The 24,017-nt window shown below is 46.1% G+C and overlaps 1 protein-coding gene across 1 annotated transcript in view; it reads left to right on the forward strand.

Moving 5' to 3' along the window:
* Positions 1–24,017, forward strand: part of ACAP3 (ArfGAP with coiled-coil, ankyrin repeat and PH domains 3) — a gene marked incomplete at its 5' end in the record, with an annotated part of 54,011 nt that overhangs the window by 19,155 nt on the left and 10,839 nt on the right. The window contains 14 exons of the mRNA XM_010158321.1: positions 2,718–2,762; positions 3,214–3,309; positions 3,636–3,710; positions 12,980–13,107; positions 16,917–16,968; positions 17,423–17,523; positions 17,957–18,068; positions 18,508–18,716; positions 18,984–19,053; positions 19,183–19,277; positions 19,800–20,014; positions 20,618–20,722; positions 23,416–23,508; positions 23,667–23,887. Coding sequence (XP_010156623.1) covers positions 2,718–2,762; positions 3,214–3,309; positions 3,636–3,710; positions 12,980–13,107; positions 16,917–16,968; positions 17,423–17,523; positions 17,957–18,068; positions 18,508–18,716; positions 18,984–19,053; positions 19,183–19,277; positions 19,800–20,014; positions 20,618–20,722; positions 23,416–23,508; positions 23,667–23,887 — 1,617 coding nt within the window. The remainder of the gene's footprint in view (positions 1–2,717; positions 2,763–3,213; positions 3,310–3,635; positions 3,711–12,979; positions 13,108–16,916; positions 16,969–17,422; positions 17,524–17,956; positions 18,069–18,507; positions 18,717–18,983; positions 19,054–19,182; positions 19,278–19,799; positions 20,015–20,617; positions 20,723–23,415; positions 23,509–23,666; positions 23,888–24,017) is intronic.

Raw genomic sequence — 24,017 nt, forward strand, 5'->3', positions numbered from 1 at the left:
CACAAAGAGATTCACAGTCAAGGGGACCAGGATCTGAGCAACTTCATCTAACCTTGAAGTCATCCTAGCTTTGCCCAGGCAATTGGACAGATAACTTAATCATATTTTCAGTAAGAGAAATTGAAGACACTGCCTTAGACTGAATTTCTCTTCTCAGTGGGAGATTTCCTGCAGGAAAGAATGGTCAAAGATTTTTGTTGGAGTCATTCATAGGCTTCGTGTCATGTCTGTCCTTTTGGGCAGTGGGTGTATTAAGAGAGAAATTCAGTGTGAGTACTGATTCATGTGTGTCTCCACTAGCCGTCACTCCTGCCGCACCAAACTAAGTTCATCTACCAACCCGTTCTATCTGATCATGAGGTAGCCTCTGATGTCACATGCTCTGGCAGCTGCAGATAGAAAAGCAATACTTCCCCTTAAAGTATAAATCTTGCATGTTGTTGATCCACCTTTAGGAGTGTTATTATTTGAATCTCATATTTAGGCGTGAATGCAACTGCATTTGCTGACAAGGTCATGCTTGTTCAGTACTGGGGGACATTTTCCTGTTGGTCCACTGCACGTTACAAGTCTAAATCCATCAATTTTGAAGTGCATAGACATGAACTTACCCAGGCATCCTTTGGTATTTAGTTAAGGATATAGTGAGGAGAGTTATCATTTTATTCTTTTGTATCTGAAAGGAGATCTTTTCTTGACCCTGCTGTCCACACAGCTGAAGCACACCCCCGTCACAGTGAATTAAACCTATATACTAATTGCAGTAAGTTAAACTTTCCCACCACAAATCCCAGCTCAGGTACCCAGGTAAAGGGAAAACGTGGCTCACAGCAAAAATGAAGTCCCAGAATTTGCCGTGGCAGAATCAGCTATGGTGTGTGCTGTGTTGGCAGAGAAGTCTCAGCTGGTTCTCATGCAAATGCCAGATGTAGAAAATCTTCCAACCAGCATCCTTTCCAGCCTACAAAGAGACAGACCATGTTGTGTGGATCTGTTGCACTTTTCACATCTTTCAGAACTCATCTTCATCATCTTTGACTTTGTCAACAGGCGTGGTCAAACTTGAAGCATTACTCGCACACCTTGAAGAGAGCCAAAAGGACCAGGACCCAGTAAAGCACAGTTCAGAGCAAAAATTTTCACTGTAATGTGGCACGTTTCCGCTATTGTAGTGGCTCTTTTGTGACTATAAATGTCCAGGAGAGGGGTTACAGCTGTACAGTGAAACTGTCTGTTGGTAGAAAGCAGGGTTACTAGTTCCAGTCCCTTTTATTTTTGCCTTTTTTTGCCTTTTTTCTTTTTCCCTCTCACTTTTTTTTTTTTTTAAATACAAAATCAGGAGACTGATTGTGGTGGCATGCCTCATGGATACTTTCCCAAGCAGAACTGTGCCAGCTGCCTGCAAGCTGCCCTTTGGTAACTTCTACCCTGTTTTAGGTTCAGTTGCTGTAACCATAGTGCTTCTAAGCAAGCTGATGCTGTGTTTATAAATGAGTTATTAACACACTGGAACTGGTTGTCTGTCATGGTAACATGTTGTTCATGACACTGGCAGCTGAAGCCCCATCAAAACCTTCTGCTGTGTTTGACAGTTTCTTCAGTGCTAATAGCATAGGACAATACTGGAGAGAGAGAGAGAAAGAATCAGGACATAGCATCTTGCTCCATTGTGCCCGATGTTTTATGGGAGGGAATTTAGGTGGGACTTTCCTGATCAAAGATGCAGAGAGTGAACTGTGGGGTGTCAACCATGAGCTTGTACCACCACTCTGCTAAGCACCTGCTGGAGGACCCAAGGAATGGCCAGGGTCTCCTCTCCTGTCCTCACCGTAAATACTCCAACTGGTTCTTTTGCAGTAGCAGGGTGCGTTTCCAGAGCAATGCTGTCTTGCTGTGGCAAGAGTTACTGCAGTTCTTCCCTGGACTGTGAAGAAGTGTAAACCTGAATGTGCTGGGAGGCCTCTTTCACCCCAGGAGCCCAAGCACATCAGGGCTGGCATAGGAAATCCTGAGCTACTGCGTCCTCACTGTAAATACTCCAACTGGTTCTTTTGCAGTAGCAGGGTGCGTTTCCAGAGCAATGCTGTCTTGCTGTGGCAAGAGTTACTGCAGTTCTTCCCTGGACTGTGAAGAAGTGTAAACCTGAATGTGCTGGGAGGCCTCTTTCACCCCAGGAGCCCAAGCACATCAGGGCTGGCATAGGAAATCCTGAGCTACTGCTGCTTCTGTGTGGAAGGGATGTGACGGTCTCTGGAGCAATCAGACATGCCCTTTTTTCCAAGAAAAATGTGTGTGCGCACTGGGAACCACAGTTTTGTGGCTGGCTTCACTATGATCACTGAAGAAAACCCAAGACACTTCACTGGTACCTCTGAGCTTGCTAAGAGAATTCAAAGCAGTGACCTGATAGATTAAACACCTTCTTCATGTGATACCAAATTGTGCTGCGGGGTCCCTTTGTCAGCCTGTGTACAGACATACACCTGGCAGTGACCTTAATCGGTAACAAGTCAGAAAATGCATCTGTGCTATTTTCCTTTTTATTCCACCTTGAACTCCCTGGAACTGTCTTTTCAGAAACTAACTCTCTGGGACTGTCCTTGGATAGTTTGTGGTTTGGTGCTAGGGGTGTTGCAGCAAGTTGGTCATACTTAGATCTCCGTGCCAGACTGCTTAACGCTGCTGATGCCGAGAGTCTTATCTTGATTCCTTCACAGATCAACGTCCTGCAGGCCAAGAAGAAGTTTGAAATCCTGGATGCGGTAAGGGCTCTCTGTGTTTTCTGTGGCTGCTCTCAGTGACTCAATGAAAGGCAGCCCTCTCCATTTCAGGTTGCATGGGTCAACATACCGACTCCTCAGTCTGCCCTGGAGATACTGTCTGGGACTGCTCTGGGGGCTGCAGGTATGCGAACAAGAGGGGAGAATGAAGGACCAGCAAGATACTCCACAGGCCAGAACTGGAGGGGACTTTCAAGGGTGAAGGACACTGCCTTTACTGCTTTATGCTCACAACAGGGGTTACCTCACAGTGTGGAAGGATTTGTGTCAGGAAGAAATGAGAAGGAGAGACATCTAATGGATAGATTGCTTTGGGAAGGGAAAGGGTTAGCCCTTGAAGAGTCTTGTTTGTGGGTAATAAGGGATAAGGACTTTTCACACTCAATTTGTCCCAGAACCTGTTCTGACCTTGCTATTGTTTCCATCTCCCCAGATGCTGTCCTTCATGCATGCCCAGTACACCTTTTTCCAGCAGGGCTACAGTCTTCTCCATGAGCTGGATCCCTACATGAAGAAACTAGCCACAGAGGTGAGGGGACAGGGAATATGGTTGACTCAATCTGACTGTTTTACCCCTCTACCCTGAAAGGACATCCTCTTTCCTATTCAGCTGCCATACCTGGTAATCAGGGAGTGGTCAGAGCATCATGGGTGGTGGATGAGCACTATGGGGTGGCAGCCAAGAGCTATGGTTATTTGCAGTGCACACCCAAGCACAGCCCTTGTCCCCTCTTGTGGGGATTTGTGACGTAAGGTAGGGCTGGTGTAATCTCAGACCAGGGAAGCAGAGATGGACAGTGGCTCATATACCACCTTCCTGACATTTATACCTGGTGTTCTCCTCCCTGCCTTTAGCTGGACCAGCTGGTGATTGATTCTGCAGTGGAGAAGAGGGAGATGGAGCACAAGCATGCGCTGATACAGCAGAGGGTGAGTCCTGGGGCTGCAGCTTGGTGCAAGCAGCACTTCTCTCCATCAGTGCAGTTGTCTGGATCACACAGTGGCAACTGCCATCTAATGAGAGGCCTTGCTGGGTTAGTCCTTCACAGCCTGGAGCTGTAACAGCAGGGTGGTTGAGAGTAATAACCTTGTGGATGCCAGGAGGTCTAGCTAGTGGGAGGTCTGATCAGATGCAGGACAGTCAGCTACTGACACATCCAAATACACAAGGGAGAGGGACACAGGGAGGACCCCATGGGTCACAGCACCTGGGTTGTTTTCCCAGCTCTGCCACTGACCTGCTCTGCCTCTGAGCAAGCTTTTCTCCTATGCTTTGTCTCTCTATTTGCTACTGAGGATGTAGGAAGATTTAAAAGTTCATATTCTGTAAATAGCTCTGAAATAGAGGACTGGATGTAGTTGTTTGTAATTGCCTGTGAAAACAACTTGAATGCATAGGAGAGCTGCTTTTGGGGAGAGATTAGAGCACTTTTCTCCCACCACTTCTTTTCTTCTTGTGTCCCCCAGTCTCACATCCTTCCTCTGGCTGAGCAAGCTAGCTTTTGTCTGGCAAGCCCTATGATCTCCAGGTACTGCAGTATGAGCATGTCCTTTCTGACACTTTCCCTGCCTCTGACTGCCTTGCCCCATGGTGAGACAGCAGTATGGCAGCATGCCTGAGTGCCCAGCCCAACCAGATGGCCAGAGTCCCTGTTAAATCATCCAGCAGATGAATGAGTGGATGCACTCCTTTGGTACCCATAGACAGGACTTGCTGCAGGGCCTTTTCATCAATCATAAGTAACTCGTGCTGCACTGAAGTGATGTTAATGGGTCGTGGGGGAGAGAGAGCAGGACTGTGTACTGCTGCTGAGAGGAGTGTGCAGCAGTGAACTTCTTCCATGCAGGTCTACTCCAAACTGCAGTTCAGATGATCCTTGCTTAGCTTCTGCGACATGATATGGCTAGAGCAGCATAACTTTGGAAAGGTCCATGGGGACCCAAGCAATAAAGCTGCCATGGCTCAGCAAGCTGTTGTTTTCAGCTGAGCTATGGTAACCCATGGTGTGTGTGCTGTCACCTGCTGTAATTGGGTGTAACCACCATGAACTGGTTTTATTATCTAGCAATTATTATCAAACAAGTCTGACCCTTCAGTAGGGAGGCATCTTTGGTCAATGTGGGCTCTGATTTTACAGACCATTCATCTGGGAATGATTCCAGATCTGAGGTTTGCAGAAACATCAACTGACAATTTTGTTTTTTCTTTTCCTTCTCTCCTTCATGGATTGCTGACCTGCCCCTGCAGACCCTCCTGCAGGTGAGTACCCACATGTATTTCCTTCTTCTGTCATACTCATTTCTCAGAATTAGCACTTTGCTGCTCTGGACATTTACTAAGCCCTGCCTTTGAAAGCAAACCCAAGAAACCTTGCCATAGCATTAGTGCTGTAACCTGAACACTGGAGATGTAATTTTAAAGCTCAATTTCAAGTGAATTTGGTTTCATCCTCATCAAAGTTGTTTTCAGTCCTGTGCTAAAATAAGATTTCGGTCTGTATGGCGTTCAGTCCTGTCTGCGTTCAGTATTGCAGTGGCAGCAGTACCTTTGAGGACCACGGATCTGGTGGGAAGTGAATTGGCTGCACAGGCTCATAACAGGGCACTGGTGGACTTTGAACATAAGCACTCACACTCTCACGCTCTGTGGGCACAGTAAGAGGGGATTTCAGAAAGGCCAGAGGAATAGCTGTTGATGAACCAAGCCCTGAGTAGGAATCACTAAGGAGTCCATATCTGTCAGGCACTTGTATGAAACAATAATTCCCAGCAGGAGGAATCTAAGTGGCTATTGTTTTCTTTCTAATGCTCTATGTCAAAAATGTCATAACCCATGAAATGGAAACATAACCAGATTTGAAAGCTAATGACAGGCATTCCCTATGAATCTGCTTGTATATGCTCCCTTTGGTTAAGTCTGCTAAGGGAGGGGTAAATCCATTTGTGAACTCTCATTTCCCCTGGGACTGCTGGAGTGATGACTTCATTCGAGGGAACATGGAAAATCTCTCAAGGGCAGTGCATTTCAGTTAAATCTCTTTATGTGGCTTTGCCGACTGGACTAGCAGGGAATGAAGCAGAGGTCAGGTTCCAAGAGGGAGAACGAGCAATTAGTCTTCATCAGGATACGTATGCCTAGAGCTGTGGCTCTCTGTATGCATAAGCTTGTAAGAGAGCTGAACATCCCTACTGCAATTTAAGATTTAAAGCTTCCTGCCTGGAAACGCTGTGAGACTGCTTTTCAGCTACTCTGACTCAGTGTTGCTCCTCCCTTTGCAATGGAACCTGGCACTCTGCATCTGGCGAGCATCTTGTTGCCACGTAGTTGAATGTATATATTCATGCTGAGCCCAGAATACCCTCTGGTCTCTTGAAAATTTTGGAATTTTAGTTGCACTTAATTAGAGAGGAGTGGCAGAAATATCCTTTTTTTCCTCAACAGTGTCTTCCCAAACATCCTGCTAAGGCATGACAGAAAGGGAGGGAATCCAGTTTAAGTAATACATTTGGAAGTGTTCTTGTGGGGGGCTGTGCAGAAGCTGAAGACAGGGAATTGAATTGTCTTTGGGCAGCTTTGTGAGGCAGGGAGGGCAGCCTTCTGAGAGCCAAGTTCATAAAGAAGTGGTCTGCATTTTGTTTCATTATTGTTTTCATTAAAATAAATTTGGTAGAAATTTGAGAAACTCAGCACTGTTTTCTTTGATACTGGAATTCAGGTGCCTTTTTCCTATGTCACCCTTTCCCCATCTTCCCTCACAGAACATCTGCCACCTTTGGGGCAGATTCCTTGGGCAGCTGTCATTTTAACTGCTGCCTTCTCTGCCTTCCCAGCTCCATAACCTTAGAGTTTCATTTACAGCTTCACACTTTGTATGAAAACAATGCTCACTTATACAAAAGGAGTTCCAATAAAATCAGCAAGAGGAAAGGAAGAGTCTCAATTATTATGGGCTACAATAAATATTTGAGTTATCCTGCTGTTATGCAAAGAGAGGAGAGCTTCAGCATGAAGGCTGGGGGTGCCTTTCTTCTGGCTGTGTGTGGGAGGCATGTGTGTAAGGACTGCAGTATGGAATACATTTCTGCCAAGGATGAGGAGATGGTCTTGTAGCTTCCCACATTTTTCTGGTGTGTTGAACTAAAATGTCTTAAACCACACATATAATGCGTTTGTAGGTGTTTTGGTGGGCTCCGTTGCTTCGGATGGATGCGCAAAGACACAGGGCCTGGTGTAGGTTGGACCACTTAGGAGAAAAATTTTGGAGAATTTAGCACTGGAACACACAGGCTCAGGAATTTTTTCCAGTGGGAAATGAGGAGAGAAATGTTAACGCTTAAACCAACCCCCTGCTTGCAGATCCTGACATTGCTGAATCCTTCCACTGCACCAAAACCACGCGTGCAGTCTCTGAAGGTGGAGGCATAAAGGGCTGTATGAAAGCTCCTTTGCAGCCTCACACCTATTCCCTGGTCCAGAGTAGTGGGGGAAGCAATTGTGCTTCTGTTGCCTGTTTGGAGGGGAAGGAAGGATGGAGTGCCAAGGCAGAGTGCTCTGCCTCATTTAATCCAGCTGGTAGCTAACAAACGAGGGGCCATATGGCACTCAACACCCTGAGTTCTGCGGCTGCAGTGGAGCAGAGAGGAATCACTGGCCAAAGGGTGGCTGTGCTCCAGGAAGCTGGGGGAAGCAGACCCTGCTAAAGACAAGCCTGGCTCTGTTAAGGTCAGGGTGGCATTCGGTGAGCATCTTCCTGTCAACTTTGCTCTGTGTTGCCTGGCTTCTCCTGCTCCCCCTGCGCCTCCATGGCAGCTGTATGATAATTAGCCCTTGCTCTAAGCTGATTGACTCTGAATAGGAGGCATGAGGAGGGGGTAAGCAAGTGGTCCCCAGAGGCCAGCAGATTTCCTTTGCCTAGTGCCCCTTGCTTTGACAGGAGCCAACGGCAGAGCTTATAGCTTCCCAAAAAGGAGTAGGAGGGGTAAAGGAGAAGGGGCTGAAAAAGAAATCCCTCCTTCCCTGCCAGCCCACAGTGCTGAGCAGAGATGCTACTCTAGAGAGCGAACAGAGAGAGAGGACACACAGAGCTGCTCCCTGCTCTCTAGGCAGGAGCAGCTAAACCTCCCTTGCAGCTGGCATCATGAAGATTTTCGGCAGGCTTGAATACCTCCTGGTAAGGAGACTCCTGCAGGGTTGGTTTGACTTGGGGAGAAAGTTTAGAGGGCACTCTTCCCTGGGGAAGCACGGATTGTACTTGTAGGACCTTGCTTGCTGATGTGACCTGCAAGCAAGTACAGCTTTATTATTGCAGGAGGGCAAATGTGTTAGGTTCTGTTTCTGGGATGGAAAAGCTTTGGGGTAGGGCACAGAGCTCTGTGCATCATCTGCTGGCAAGCTGCAGAGCAGGGAGATCATTTGGCATTAGGAGATTCAAGAAACAAAAGGTCTGTAAATGGGATTTGGCCAGAATGAATGAAAGCTGTCTGTGCGAAATGGGAATGTAGGTGGGAGAGCCCTCCTCCAAATTCCATCTGCCTCTGAGGATCTTAGATTGTATACAGTATATACACAGAGGTAAAAATATCCAGATAGAGAAAAGCTTGAAATATACTGAGGCACCAGAAGAGAACAGAATGTGCCTGCACCAGTGTGTGTGTGGAAGGGGCGTGTGTGCATCTTTAGGGAATGTGAATATTCCTATGAATTCTCTTCTCTTTGGGATCAAATAGACAAATAAGTCACAATTTTTAACTTGCCTCCAGGAAAAGTTTTTGTCAATGTATGGATGTATACATAATGTTAGTGTGTACATAATATAATTGTTAAGTACTGAGCATCATTGATTACTTAAGAGGGCTCTTTTGGATAAAAGCCTTTGTCTTCTACGAAGGAAAGCATGTATCACATGTGTTGTCACTTACCCTAACTGGTATTGATTGAAAATAAAATAACACAGAGGTTTGCTAGTAAGATAGGTTTCTCTGAATATCTAAAAACACCTGGACTGAAATGATTCACTAGTCATGATTGTCTAGTTTTGATAGTGTTTTCTATCAGTAGAAATCAAAACAGGGTACAGAATAGGACAGTACTGTCATTTCCATGTTGACTTGATACACTGAGGGAGTAATGCTATGGTTTTTCGGGGGGAGGGACGTTGCCATAGTGATGGTTTTAAAGAATTTCAAGGAAGTCTTAGTATCTTAAAGAAAGGTTCTATCTGATCTCAGCCAGGTGTTGTGCCCTTTGGGATAGGAATGAACCTATAAATGAGACCTTCCTACTTCATTGGGTATGCTCTTAGGCAAGGCTTCTTACTTAGAAGACTCCCCCTCTCCAATGATTCCAGCCTGATGAGGGGCATCTTCACCATTCATATGGTCTGTTCCCTGAAGCTAGAGGTTTATTTCCTTCATCAGCCGTTTTCTCTGCATGAAATGCTGGCTTCACAGGACTGATTGGAAGAGCTTGTCAGGCCTCTGCAATGCAAGCAGTGTCTGTGCACGCTGTGTGGAGATGGACAAGGCAGTTCTTAACTGGGTAGGCCATGAGACAACCTTTAAATAGGGTTGTTTTGGTGGGGTTTTTTTCTTCTTTCACAGGTCAGTCTGTGCCTGTCCTGGGTTTTTGCTTTCCATTTGCTAGTTTGAAAGTGTCTGCATTAATGTCCTTTTTCACATCCCTATGGATGTGTCTCTTGGAATGTGTTACTTCATTATTGCTTCAACAGCATTCAGTGTGCTCCCATAGAAACCATTGTATTGTCATTTCCAAAAGAACATGAGTTCCCAGGCCAGCCTCGTGTGTAAACTCAGAGTGATAGTGCTGAGGAGAGGTGAGCGAGACAAGATCGGTGTGATTGACTGGAAGTCGGTGAAGGGAAGGGAAGCAGATGATGGCAGAGATCTGGTTTCTTATTTTGGAAGATGTCCGATTTATTTTACCGATGTGTGATCGAGCACGTCACTGCTGTTGCTAATCGTGATTGCTTGTGCAGTTGTGGCCATAGCCATTCAGATCCTAATCCTAGGAAGCCTTTTCCATGTCATGTATTCTTTTATATTACAGAGACGATGAGGTGCTAAATGCAGGCTTAATAAATCAGTCCAAACTCATTTAGAGCAGACTTGCCTACTCTGTGTACGTTGCAACGATGGGAAGAATTCAGTAAAAGGTATTTTATTAAAATCATGCAGGAAATGAATAAAGAGAGGACAAGAAAAAGCATGTGTGCACTCTCTTACCCTGCTTTGTCAAGGGTGAGGTTTGAATCAAGAAAGTTACTTTGAATGTTGCAGAATGGGTGACACGTTCCTTCCCCACAAGCACCTCCCAGGTATCACAGCTGGGTTTACAAGGTTGGAAAGCTTTTATTCCCTAGTTCTGTGTGGAGTCAGTCCACAGATGCGCTGCATCTCTTGTAAGAGGCAGAGAGCGTTACTGATGGCATAGTTGATGTGCTTGGCAGGAGTTCTGTCCATCAGCCAGGACCCTTTGTCTTATTTCCCATAACTATCAGGATCAAAATCTTGTTGTGTCAGTGAACAGAATGGACACAAGGGCACATTAAGGGCAGGTCTGCCCGTTAAGGGGATTCATTGTCACACATCTGTGTGTATCCAGCTGTGGCTGCACACTACCATGTTTCAACACCATTGGCACGCTGATCTCCTCAGATGGTTTCTAAGCTAGCTTTGACCTGGAATCAGGTTTCTACAGATGTTCTTGTAACTGTTTGCAGATATTTGTTCTCACTTTTCAATGGCAGTGGTAAGAAAGTTCCCTGTATGGGATACAGCAAGATCATGTGTCTAGGAATCCTTGTTTAAGCTTGCTCTGGTGTGCTGGAAGTTTCACAATTGCCATGATTTTGCCTTTCAGCTGCACAAGGCATTTCTGTACACTTCCCTTTTGGCCTTTGCCTGGCAGTGAAAGGAAAAATGATACTGAGCAAGGGGATAATGCCTGGTTTTTTCTTCACCCTCCCCTTTCCCTTACTTCATTCATCTGTCAGTGTTCTCAATAACGTTGTAGCAAAGACTTCAGGAGCTTCCAAGCAGATTGCAATGGAATGGAACGAAGTGCCTCTGAGGATCAGACAGCCGCATGCCCTGGGGATAAGAGGCAGACTGGTCCTTAACCCTCTAATCTCTCCCTTTGTACAGAGTTTACAGCTCTGGTCAACTCATCCTGCCCTCAACTGCCCTGCAGTAGTTCTGGTGATAGCAGCATTGTTGCTCAGGAATTAGACCAGCAGAAATATGAGCAGAATTTGGCCTGGGGAGGTTTCCTACCCAATGGGAGAACAAGGAAGAGAAATATCTTCAAAGTCATGCAAGCAAAAGCCATTCTTCCCAGCAATGTGTTTTGGTGTTTGGACATCAGATGGCTTTCTGTTGTCTTATCTGTATATGCATTTGGTGGTTTTGTGCATCATTTTCTCTTTCCAAAATTGGGCTTGGTGCAGGTTAGAGTTCTTTCAAAGGAAAGGAACAACCCCGTGTGCCTTCAGCTGTTCTGCTCTAGCCATTCAATTTGTAGGGAGGTGTAATACCATACAAACTCAATGAGGTTAAACTCACACCTGGCTTGACTCCACTGATTTTTTAGTGGATTTACTCTAGTGACGCATATGACCCATCTGTTCCTCCTGCACTCATCAGCAATATATCCTTCTTACCATCACACTGCTTGATTATATAAGGACAGCTGAAGAAGTCAGGTGGTTATATTTAGACCTCCTCCTTTACTTTTACCTCTTCCACAAAGTGAGGCACAGCTAAGTAATCATTTTAAAGATGTGCGTGGAAGAGTTTTGCCCTGTGCTTCCTGTGCACTTTTCAGCAGGGTCCTGATTTTTGGATGTTTGCATTATTTATTATAAACCAATGCAGATCCTCATCCAATTTATAGAATTGTCACTTGGAGCAGCTCTCCAAAAATCACACATTCAGATATCTATGAGTTAGAGGAAAATTCCCTCTAGCCTTTGTTTGCAATATGTACATGAAAGACATCTGCAGAAGAGGACCCCCGTGGGATTCACCCTCTTATGACAAGAAAATTTGGGGCTGAGCAGGCCTCTCTTAATTGGGTGCCTTACAGCAGTTTCTAGTGTCTAATTGGGCATCATGCTGTCTTTCCAAGGAATGATTCAGTCCTGTCCCATTATATCTCCTCCTTCTGTATCAGTATTATTATGACACCTCCCAGGCAAGCTTGCATCTTTGAACATGAAAATAACTCATCTTAATGAGAGTGAAGTACATGTTGCCTAGCAACACAGCATCACAAGGTTCTTCATATGCTGAGCTAGGAAAAGGCACTTAAGTTAATGGGGCTGTTTTCACTACGCTGTTGTGTCTTTGAACCAAGCAGTAAAGGGAGAAGTATTTGTGCTCAAGAGAGAGGGAGGTGTGGGTAGAATGCATCATTAGAGTGGAATCAGCGTGCAAAGAGACAATGTGCCTTAGTTCCTCAGGTTAGAGGGGAAAGCCATTTAGGTTTTGTGACCTCATTTCTCTTGGGAAAGAAACAGACCACTGCTGAGGGAGAAGGATCCCATGTTCTGTGAGAACAGCTGCTATTCTCTCTGCTCTGTGTCTTGCTCGCCAGCTGTCAGAATCCATAAGATCTATCTGATGGATCAGTGCCAAACCTGATAAATCAGCTCTGACTGGTAGCACAGCACAGAGAATTGAGTGAGCACAGATTGGAGATGGCATATGATGATAGCTAATGAAAATGGAATTGATCATTCTTCCCTTCTAGAAATTGTCATGCCTGTTTCCCTTGCGAGAAAAGGCTGAGGCTTGTTCTGTTCCTGGCCCCTTGCAGAACAGAGAAGTGGTGACAGCATTGCTAACTCCTGGCCAGTAAAAAGCACTTCTATTGCTTTATTTCCCATTGCAGATGGCCCCAAATGTTGGGAATTGTTAACCCTTGCGATAAACTACTAGAGGGGGAAAGTACAGCATGTGTAGTACTTTCCTCTAAACAATAGGGACAGAAGCTTACTGCAATGAGGATAATTCATGGCTGCTGTTCATGGCAGCAGCCCACTAAGGCATAGGGAAATGCTGTGACAGACACCTCGGCCGGAACCTTTGGATCTTGGCATAGATGGTTTTGTCTTCCTGATGCTTTGATTAAGCTTATCTCTGTCTTGGTCCTGGAGAGTGCAGTCATGCTGAAGTCTCAGTCTCTTTATTTGCAGGACTTCTCCTACGATGATTCAAAGGTGGAGTTTAATGTTGATGCCCCAAATGGAGTAGTGATGGAAGGCTACCTCTTCAAGAGAGCTAGCAATGCTTTCAAAACGTGGAATCGGTGAGTAATAACTCATATCCCATGGGATATTTGGGCTAAGACTCTGAACACTGCTAATACTGCCTGCACAGGAACACACTTCACTTTCAGTGTGATCTTAGCAACTGTTACCACTGCTGGAAGGATTCTGAACTAAGTAGTTAAAAGCTAAATAGTTACAATAGTTAAAATTATGTTGGCTTGATAGTTTCTGCATACAGAGACTTTTCTTTTAGGAGCATTTTGCATGCAGGCTGTTAAAAAAACACCTGGGCACAGTCCTGGGAACTCTGCTCTAGCTGGCCCTGCTTGAGCAGGAGGGCTGGGTTAGAAGATCTGAAGAGGTCCCTTTCAACCAAAGTGATGTGTGTTTCTCCTCAGAACCTGTCAGCTACAAGTTGGATCAAAACCTGAAGCCATGTTAGTGTAACACTGTGTCTGAGTGAGTCCTCCCTAAGAGAAAGAGTATCTCAAGAGAGATTATTGCCATTTTATCACACACTAGCCTGGCTTTGTGGTGTTGAGTCAGCTCAGAGCAAAAGAAGAGTGAGCATCTGCTTGATTGCAACGGTGTTTTAAGACCACATACGTCTTCTACCAGCACGTTATCTCGTGCTGAGCTTGCAAAGCCACTTGCTTTGCGGGTGTTTGAGACAGGTACATTAATTAGTAAAAGAGCTAGATACAGCGTAGTTTACATAAGTGATTATTATTTCCCTGTTCAAAACCAAGTGTGAAGTTCTTTCTGTGAAGCTGTATATTCCTCTTAGGCTGCATCAGAGAATGAGCCAGCTCATGTTTTGCTGCATCTTAGTAAATGGCAGGGAAAAAAACCAAAAGAGTGCCTCCCACAATGGAAGAATGACCATGTTCCATCATGCAGGGAAGATAGGGCACAGTGCAGCTCGAGTCTTGCCCTAGGAAAGCTATAAATTTGTAACAATTAAGAGAAATACCCTAACACAGCAGGACATGCCATGAGTATCAAACCTGTCTGTTCTGGGACCGGGAGATATGTGAGAGTGGAAATAATCAGCTGTGCTGCCGGGAGATGAGAAATGGCTTTCTGTGCACTGACCCTGCTCTTAATAATTTATAAATATTTAATCTGATAAGTCACGTGGAATGCCAGGCTCATATGCCTCCTGCACTAGTCAGGAGTCTCCGCAGCTGCCAGAGACCTTGGGGAAAGTGGAAGCAAAGGTTTCATGTTCTAGACTTGCTCGATATTTGTGTGTTTAGTTTCCCTTGAGATAGTCAGTGGGTTTCATACACAGTTGTGCAAAAGGATTCAAACCCTTCCAATGAGTTTCGAATGCAGGAAATCAATGCCTTTTTGACCTGCATTTCTTCCCTTCACACAACAGGGAAATGATACAATATTAAGGTATCTCTTACTTGGCTATGGGATACATTCAAAGTATACATCAAGGTAAGGCTGAAATCAGCTGCTGTTAGACTTTGGAATAAATAAACACTAAACGGTTCAGTGAACAGATTTTAGTACACACAGAAACTGCCTGTATTTGCATGGAATAAAGACTTGAAATTATTAGAGGTCTCTGAATTGGTTAGATAAGTGATTCCTCTCTTTGAAGCTTCCTCTTATACTAAGGTGTTTCCAGGCAAATTTAGTATAATTTTGTTACCCCTCCGGCTCTCCAGTCTTCTGACAGTTAAGTACTAAGTTTGCGCTTGGAGGAACCAGAAACCACAACAGCAGCTACAGTTCAGTGCGTGACACTTTGATTTCAGTGCTCACGAACTGTCGCACTGGGAAGGTGTCTTAGCTGAATTTTTATCAGCCTCTTAGCATTTGCTGCTTGGTGTTTCCTGAGCAAAGTATAACCTTGGTCCAGTCTGTCACATGGATGCTTTCACTGGCACCACGTGTCTTTGCGGAGCAGAAGGTCATTCCAAAATGTGTCAGGCAAACGTCAAGATCTGTGCTTTGACTCTTGTGGTGGAGATGAACTGTTCCAGGCAACTCCATTTACCTGGCAACTCCTTTGGCTGTGAATTCAAGGGTCGCTCCAAAGGGCACTTATCCTGGAGGGAACATCACCTCTGTGACTTCCTGATTTTCCTGATGTCTGAAGTAATGCTAGTGTCAAGGGCTTCCAAGTTTTCCCTGCCCTCTAAATCCCATCTATCCTTTCTGTATCCTACATCCCAGTCATACACAGTCTGTATCCTCCCCACAGCCATCTCTGTCTTCTCAGTTCCACCCACTCAGCCATATCTGCCCGCATCTTAGCTATTCACAGCTCCTGTAGCCTACTCATCACCTTCTCCCTGTCACTCAGCTATTCACTGTTAGTGCCTCCCCCTCGTGTGAGTGGGAGAGGGCAGACAGAGTGAACAGCAAAATCCACAGGTCAGGATATTGGGCTGAGAGCCAGCGTCAGGCAGAAATGTGTACTTTGGGGTGGGGAGCAGGAAACCACAGCTGTAAGGAGCAGAGAGCAGAAACCTGAGAGGCAAACTTTGTGCTTAGCTTCTTGTGACCGCAGAGCTCCTTGAGCATAGACTGCTACTGTCACAGCAGCTCAGAATGATGCAGAACCATATTAGCACATCAAAGTGGGCTTCCCCATAGATGGGATGGCCTCCAGTTACCTATATTTTCCTGTTTCTTCACAGACATGTCAAGTCCGTTTGTTGCCTTTTTTCTCTGTTTAATATTTCAGCAATGACGAAAGAAAGAGAACCTTGTTGCATCTCATTTTCCCAGGGAACCTACTTCTTTTGCAGAGTATGTAATAGATGCCCTAGATAACAACTTGCTGCAAGTCTCTGACTCTTTATGCTGGGGTATTCCAGTACCTTCTTCCTGAAGCTTAGTGATGGTCATGGCTTCCATTGCCCTCCATGATGATGATCAGGTTGCTAAATCTTAGGCTGTATATTGAGATGAAGAAGTGACTTGGAGGGTTAGATTTAGTACTGAAGACTAAGACAGTAGGGAATTGCTTCTGCTATCAGCGTCACACAGACCTCCTGTAACTTGTGTTTTAATGGAAAGCCGCTAGCTGGTGATTTGTTGCCCCCTAAGAAGGTAGACTCCTTTCACAGACACCTGTCCTTACTCTAGTCATAGGAAACAGGAGCTTCGGCATTGTTTGGCCTCCCATAGGATGTAGTAGGTACAGAGAAGTCAGCCCAGTGGGTAGGACAGCCTATATGAACAGCAAGATGTGCAACTCATTTGTACTGTTTTATCCAACACTGTAGAGCTGCCAGTTAGCAGGGTTTTCTGAGATGGGTTTTTCTTTTTTCGACCTGGAAGTTTCTTTGTGATCAAGGAATATATAGCTTGCCTTAATTGGCAGGCACACTGCATCTGGCATGGCATGGGCAAGTAATCCAACTTTACAGTAAACGCCAAGTGTGCCCACTGTGCACATGTGCAAGTACAGGTATGCCCTAGCCAGTGCAACATGTCCTGCAGCACTGGATTTACTACCTGCACCAGGGCCAGTGTGCACATGCAGATTTCTGCCCCAGAAATCCTAGGCAGTAATATGGGACTGCCCTACTCCTTTTTTCCCTTCTTTCCTGCCTTCTTGCTATACACTGATATATCTAGAACACTTGCAGTCACAGCATCTCAATGCTAGGAGTCATTCCCTAAGGCTGTCAATCCTTTGCTTGCTCTCTGAGGGAGGGCACTGGAGAAGTGTGAGGTTTTCTTTTGACATTACTTTCCAGCTTTTTGGAATAAATTACGCTCTTTTAAAATGCAGAGGTATCCTGCTTTGCTGCAGAACAAACTGCCTCTTTGTAGCTCAGCTGTTCACTTGTTCTGATGTCTGTCTGTCTTCCCTCAGGAGGTGGTTCTCCATACAGAACAGTCAGCTGGTGTACCAGAAGAAGCTAAAGGTCAGTGAGGTTACCCCAGATGATGCTGGCAGGTTAGCCAACTTGTCTGGTATCCTGCTTTGCTGAGGTCTTCTGTACCATGGCAGGGGAGTGCGGTGGAAGGAGGGTTGGATCAGAGGGATGGCAAGCCCATTCAGGCATTATTGTCCTCCAAAGTTAGACTGTACTGAGAACTAAGTGGTAGCAGCTGGTGTGTGTGGTGATGTAAATATTCCTGTTCAGCCAAGGACGTTGAAGTCCCCATAAGCCTGCCACTTCGTGTGTGTGTTGTCCCAAGCTTTGATTCTGTATAACCCCTTCCCATTGCCCTAGAGTGATCTGGTGGTGGGCCGGCTCTGCTCCTTCTGGACTCAGCATATGGAAACCAGCAGGGCTGGGGAGGGAGTTTTCTGAGACACCTGTTTATGGCACAGATTCAGGGAGCCAACAAAGCCACCTGTTCTCACCCTTTCAGGATGTCCTCACGGTAGTGGTGGAAGACCTGCGGCTCTGTACTGTCAAGCCGTGTGAAGACATAGAGAGAAGGTTTTGCTTTGAGGTCGTCTCGCCTACCAAGTAAGTTTGGTGGCTTCCCTAGGCCATCCTCATGGTAGCTGGACTGTGTGTGGAACTGCAGGAAATTAGATTTGAGCAGATGCTGCCCTGGGCTATTAAATTTTGACTGGGAGACACCGTTGCCTGTACTCCAGAGTCCCTGTGAAGTTCATCAGACATTAACATAAGCCAGATCTAGGCCACCCATACCTAGTATATATACAGACAGTGAAACTGGCAATGATCAGCTTTTCAAAACAGCTAGCAGAGCTGCCTGGAGTTTTTGAAGAGGGAACACCTCCGACGGTGCAAGCTTGTAGGATTAGTTTTTGCCCATTTGCCTGTCAAATCAAGGTGCTGCTTCCCTTGGAAAGTCCTATGCTGAGGGTGCAGTTTTAACCAAAACATGCACCCTGTCCTTTTGCTCTTTCCAACTCATTTCCTTCCTTCACAGGAGCTGCATGCTGCAGGCTGACTCGGAGAAGCTGCGTCAGGCCTGGATTCAGGCTGTTCAAGCTAGCATTGCTTCTGCATACAGGGAGAGTCCTGACAGCTACTATATTGAAGTGAGTGAGGGGGTATGAAAGATCCGTAACTGTGTTTCAGAGCCCTGACAGGGGGCTTGTGGGCTGTGGCAGGTCCAGTGTGCATGGGTGGACCATTTGGAAATACTCGTCTGCCCACAAGGAAAGGAGCTGATGTCATTGCTAACTCCAGGGCAACAACTGTTCACCAACCAAAGCCACATTTACAAAGCTGGACTGAGGAAAAGGCAAAGCTTTGTATCAGTGTCCTGACAACACTGCCTGCGCTCCCAGAGCAGAGGTGGGGTGCAAGCGCCGTCTTGTGGCAACAGTAGAGATTAATAAGGCTTTGCCCATTCCCTTCTTGGCTAGCCCTACTTTATTCTTCAGGTAACGCTTCCTGTCAGTGCGTCTGCTATGCAAAGCTCTGATTCATTCCACAGTGCTTTGCAGAGTCTTAAAACCCTTTTTTCCCCTGCAGAGACTGGACCGAACTGCTTCCCCGTCAACTAGCAGCATTGATTCTGCTACCGACTCCCGAGAACGCAATGTGAAAGGAGAGACCATCTTGCAGAGAGTGCAGAGCATCCCTGGGAATGACCAGTGCTGCGACTGTGGTCAGCCAGATCCTCGCTGGGCCAGTATCAACCTGGGCATTCTGCTGTGCATTGAGTGCTCTGGTATCCACAGGTACTGCATGCATGTGTGCTCTGTGCTGTCAGGTGGGGATGGGTTGCAAGCTCCTGGAAAAAAACGGTGGAGTCTGAATTACAACTGACTATGTTTGTTCCAATTCAAAAGCACTTGCTTGCTGCGGTACCTGTGTGTGCAGGTCCATCTGTGTATACCTCTCTGTTATGGCTATGTCAGTGTAGATAAATATGTAAGAACTGGATTGATCTTGTTCCTCTTATAAGGCGTGTAACCATCTTCATTTTCTTCCTTCTGGATAAATAGGAGTCTAGGTGTTCACTGCTCCAAAGTCCGATCTCTCACACTGGACTCCTGGGAACCAGAGTTGCTGAAAGTGAGTGTTGGCTTTTAATGGCAAGAGACAGACTCCCTCCATGTCCACCATTTGTCTTGGTGACAGGCTAGACGAGAGGGAAGGTAGCTCCTCACCTGAGGGTTTCATTCATTCCCTGTTGTATTGCAGCTGATGTGCGAGCTGGGGAACAGTACCATGAATCAGATTTATGAGGCACAGTGTGAAGAGTTGGGACTTAAGAAACCAACAGCAGGGAGCTCCAGGTGAGTCTCAGTCCTGTGGAAAGCTATCCATCCACACCAATACCCTAAGCTTCCTGGAAAATCAGATTAAGAGTGTGATTAGCCTTTCTCTGAGGGCCCAAGCTACCTCAGGTACACCTCCCTCAGCCCACTCCCTCTGGAGCTAACTTGAGCTTGGCTCTCAGGAAGGTGAGTGGGGCATTACCAGTCAACAACCTGGTGAAACATGCTTGGGAACCAGGGCTTGCTGGGCTTACACTGCCTCTGAGGCCTTACAAATACATGTAACTGAAGGACATGGTGTTGCCCAGGGCTGAACATCGCATTCTGCTCTCAGCTATGCACTGCACTTCTTATTTTGGCTTTGAAATGGGAGATATTTTTAGGTTTGAGAAACTCTTCTTCCTTAATACAGGCCTCGGTGATTTCTAAGACTCAAAGTCAGGTTGATAAAATGACCCGAGCAGCTTAATTTCCCTGTGGGTGTTTGCTTTAGGCAAATCATGTGACCCTGTGCACAGCTCTATGCTGTTCTTCTCTTAGGCAGGACAAGGAAGCCTGGATCAAAGTAAAGTATGTGGAGAAGAAATTCCTGAAGAAGCTGCCAAATGGGGAGACCCTAACAGAGAATGAGCGGAAACCTCGACGTTGGTGTGTGAAGAAGTGCCAGAGGAACAACAGCACGACGAAAGCACCCACTGCTCGTAGAAAGTACCGCCATGAAGCAGGCAGTCCATCACCAGCCATGTTCTCGTCAGGTGGGCATCTCCCTTGCCCCACTCCCCATGCAGAGTGGGGTTGGCCTGCCCACGATGCTTTGTGGGCGTGTACACGTGTAATAACGTGTGTGGCCCTGTCTTTCTCTAGGACCTGCAGCCTGCCAGGGGTATCAGCAAAAATGCTGTTGCATAAACCGTGTTGACACAGGTCGTTAGAGCTATTTCCTAACATTTTCCATCTGTTGAAGGAGGTTCTTGTGGCTAAAGATTGTTACACTAGGGTGATTCAGCAACTTCTAAGCTTGCTCTCTGCATTTTCTTTTGTATTCCAGCTTCCTGCATTTGAAAAATTTCAAATCCTTCTAGTTTTACCTGCCTGGTCTGTAAGAGAGGCCATGCTTATGAAGGGTTCTGGCTGCTCAGAATGTTCTGGGGTGACTTGCTCTGCAGCGAATTCCCCGTGATGGTCAGCTCCATGTTGTATTTTGATGGTGTATGTGGGCAGGAGCATGGCACTGGACACATCTGGGGTGTGCTGGACATGGAAGTTCAGTCTGTGTAGATGCAGCTGTAGGCCAGTGTCTCATTTGTTCATTTGCATGTTATTGATTACGTGTTTCAAAATCTCTCTGTGTAAAACAGCAGCTACGCTGGAGAGGAAGTTCCGTCGAGATTCCCTCTTCTGCCCTGATGAGCTGGACTCTCTCTTCTCCTACTTTGACACTGGTGCTGGCTCCGGCCCACGCAGTAAGTAAAAAGAGAAAGTGTCTCTGCTTCTGGCAAGCTTTACCTTCCCGCTCTTGTAGGGCATGTGCATTGCACCAGACCTAAGGCAAGGGATTGGCCTCACTAGAGAGAGGGTAAATATTTCAGAAGAGTGATGGGGAGTTAGTTGCACAAACTCCACCCCATTGCTCTTTTATTGCACTTATTATTTTAATGTCCTATCCAATCAGTCCCTGGTGTTTGCATTCTGGTGGATGGGATTTTTTTTCCCAGACATCTTTTACTCCCAGACTATGCATTCCATTGGCTTTTTTTCTGGTTTTAGTTTTGGCTTTTAATTTTTTTCCTTTTTTAGCAAGTCTTACTGCGGACAATTTTTCTTTTTGTATTTGTGACAATCAACTCCCCTCATATTCCGTCCACCTTCCTCTAGGTGCCAGCCACATCTCTATGCAGCATCCGCTAACAGGTGGCCCATGGAGTGGCAGTGGCATTGGTCCCGGTGGGAGCGGTACGCCGTTCCTCCTGGACGGAGGTAAGGTGACGCTCTGGCAGCTAGCAGCAAAAGAGACGCCCAGATTTGACCTGTTCCAAACCAAGCTTCAGAGGCAGTTCTGTGTTTTCTTTCAGCCAGATGATTGGAACCCATACATTCCTATTACCAGTGGGAAAGACAGGCTGGCAGGCTTTCAAAAGGCACAAAGCTTCCTAGGGTTTCCAGCAGTCAAGTTACTACGTCTTACAGGAACAACTGTCCCTCAGATGAGATAAAGGATCCAATCCTGTACATGTGGGATCTCCTGGCAAATAGGGACTAAGAAGTGTTTACTTCATGCCCCACATCTGTCACATGCTAGTCGTGTGGTCCAGTAACATACTCGGCTGAGGACAATAATGTAGCTCAGTGCTTGTTATTGTATGAACTTATGAGAAAAATTTAAGGTCCTGAGTCAGCACAGCAGAAAATCACAGGCTTTCCTACAAGTACATGTTATCTCTTGAAATCAACGAAGAAGGTGCTGTAGTGGTTGTGTGAATCAATGCCTTCAGGGTTATTCCAGTTTCAAGGAATTCAGCATTATTAGTCAACAGAAGTAATACTTGGGAGATGGAGCGCTTCAGAGTTGCTCTACAGCCTTATCTTGCTGCTATAGAAGAAAATAAGAATTTTATCACTATTTCAGTGGGAACAGAACTGGGAATTTGACATAATAATATTCATGTGATAAGAGCCAGATCCTTCTTTTTTGCTTTGACATAAATCTAAAGCCTTTTTGGATTCATTCTTCACTTGTACTGACAGAATGGAAAGCATAGTCTTGCCAAGCAGTATGTTTGCTTTCTACAAAATGATTTTTCTGACAGCAAATAAATAAATAAAATGTATGGTATGTGCCACTTTTAAACCTTTCCTGTTGTAGCTTTATTGTCTCCTTTGGCTGTTGAACATTGCTGAAGGATTACTTGCGAGTCTTGATTTCAGCACCACTGATTTAGAGACTGTTCTTTATGTAGGACCTAGCTGTAGCTGCTCTGAAGATTTCAACAGACAGCCTTTAGGGTTAAGGTGCCTCATTCTGCTATGGTGTCCAAGGCTCACATCTTTAGTTCTTGCTGGATTTCCTGCTATTACACCTTTCAAGGACTACTCAGCTCATGATTTGGGAACACTTTGGCAGCTACAACCTGGCTTGTTTTTCTTTCTAATCACAGTGGTTTTGCGTATAGGTCTTGGGGTAGATCATGGGGACTTAACCTCATGAGTTGTGGGAGGACAGACAGTCCCAGCCCTTAGAGTCATTGGGAAGTTAAAAGCAGCAACAAGCTGAGTCCAGCCAGAGTTCCCAAGGGGGCTGGGATACCTCAGGACAAAGGTGATGGGCCATCCCTGTTCCTGCAGGGAAAATTCCTGCACATGCTTCTTCCTTCCTTTGTAATTTTCTTGGCTGTTTTAGGGTGCAAGCTGGAAAAGGTACACAGTTGCTCTGCCACTTACACAATGTGTGTCCTTGGACAATGTGCTTCATCTCTTCAGGACTCCATTTCTTGTATGTAGTCGGCTGCCTTTTAACATTCACCAGCTAAGCAGGGAAGTTGGAAAGCACTGTAGGCAAAGGGAAGGGGTGTCTATGAAGGTGAATGAGCCAATGGACGATGCTTTAAGAGTTTGGCTTGAGATACACACGATTGATATTATTTGGCCCAGTCATGGTCAGTAATCTGTCACAAGAGCAATGCATTGGCAAGTCCCCCAGTGACAACTGAAAAGCTCTGGGGAGTGTGTGAATAGAGTGGAAACTGTGATTACTAGTGGTAAAAGCAGAGGGGTGCCTTTATGTGCTTATGGCGCTGCATAACCTGCTGCAAAGCTGTCTCTGCTGCTGCTCTGCTCCAGTCTACGTCACAGCGTCCCTCATGGATTGCAGCAAGGGTTGTCCTCAACAGTCCCAAGTGCCATGGCAATGTTGAAGCATCCCTGCGTGAAGGGCAGCGTGGGGACATGGACACCATAAAGCTTTGCAGTTTTTCCTTGGGCAGTTTTACTGACTGGGGATACATGGGGTAGCAGTCCCCCTCTCCCTTGCCAGCGGTGCCTGGTGCAATGTGTGTGTGACATTCTGCACAGCCCTCTTCCCCTGTGGTCTCAGCTGTGCCTGGTACTGGAATGCCTGTGTATTAAAATGGTCTTGGTTTCTCTTCTGTTGGCCCTGCAGGTCTGAGCAGTGACAGCGGGCTTGGAGGAAGCACAGATGGCAGCACTGATATCCTGGTGTTTGGCTCTGTGGTGGACAGCGTGACAGAGGAAGGTGGGTGTCACAGAATGTTGGTGGAAGTGTGGGGAAGCAGCTAGTGCTAAGGCAGGATGGATGCTCAGGACTGCTCAGTGCCAAGAACAACAGGGAACATTAGAAATTGGAAATGAGAAGCTTTTGGGTCATCTCTCCTTCCTTTTCTGTCTCAATAGAGTGTGAGGTGTCAGAGGAGTCAAGTGGCGAAGCAGAGATTGAACAGGAAGCATCAGATTTGGAGGACCTGAGGGAGCTGCATCCTGGCTTGTTGATCTACAAGGCAGCACAAGCCCGAAATTTGCCTCTCATGGCAGAAGCACTGGCACATGGTGCTGAGATCAACTGGGTGAATGATGAAGATGAAAACAAAACTCCTCTGATTCAAGCTGTGATGGGGGTACGTTGGACTAGTGCCTGGGAGGCCACGTTTGGGAACGTGAGGTCTTGACCCTAGTTCAGAGTGCGCTGAACTATGTGCTCATGCATCCTCTCAGTATTGCTAGCTGAATTTGTTCAGAAATTCCCCT

Source organism: Eurypyga helias, unplaced genomic scaffold (assembly GCF_000690775.1).
Source record: "Eurypyga helias isolate BGI_N326 unplaced genomic scaffold, ASM69077v1 scaffold10009, whole genome shotgun sequence".
In the NCBI taxonomy this organism is placed as follows: domain Eukaryota; kingdom Metazoa; phylum Chordata; class Aves; order Eurypygiformes; family Eurypygidae; genus Eurypyga; species Eurypyga helias.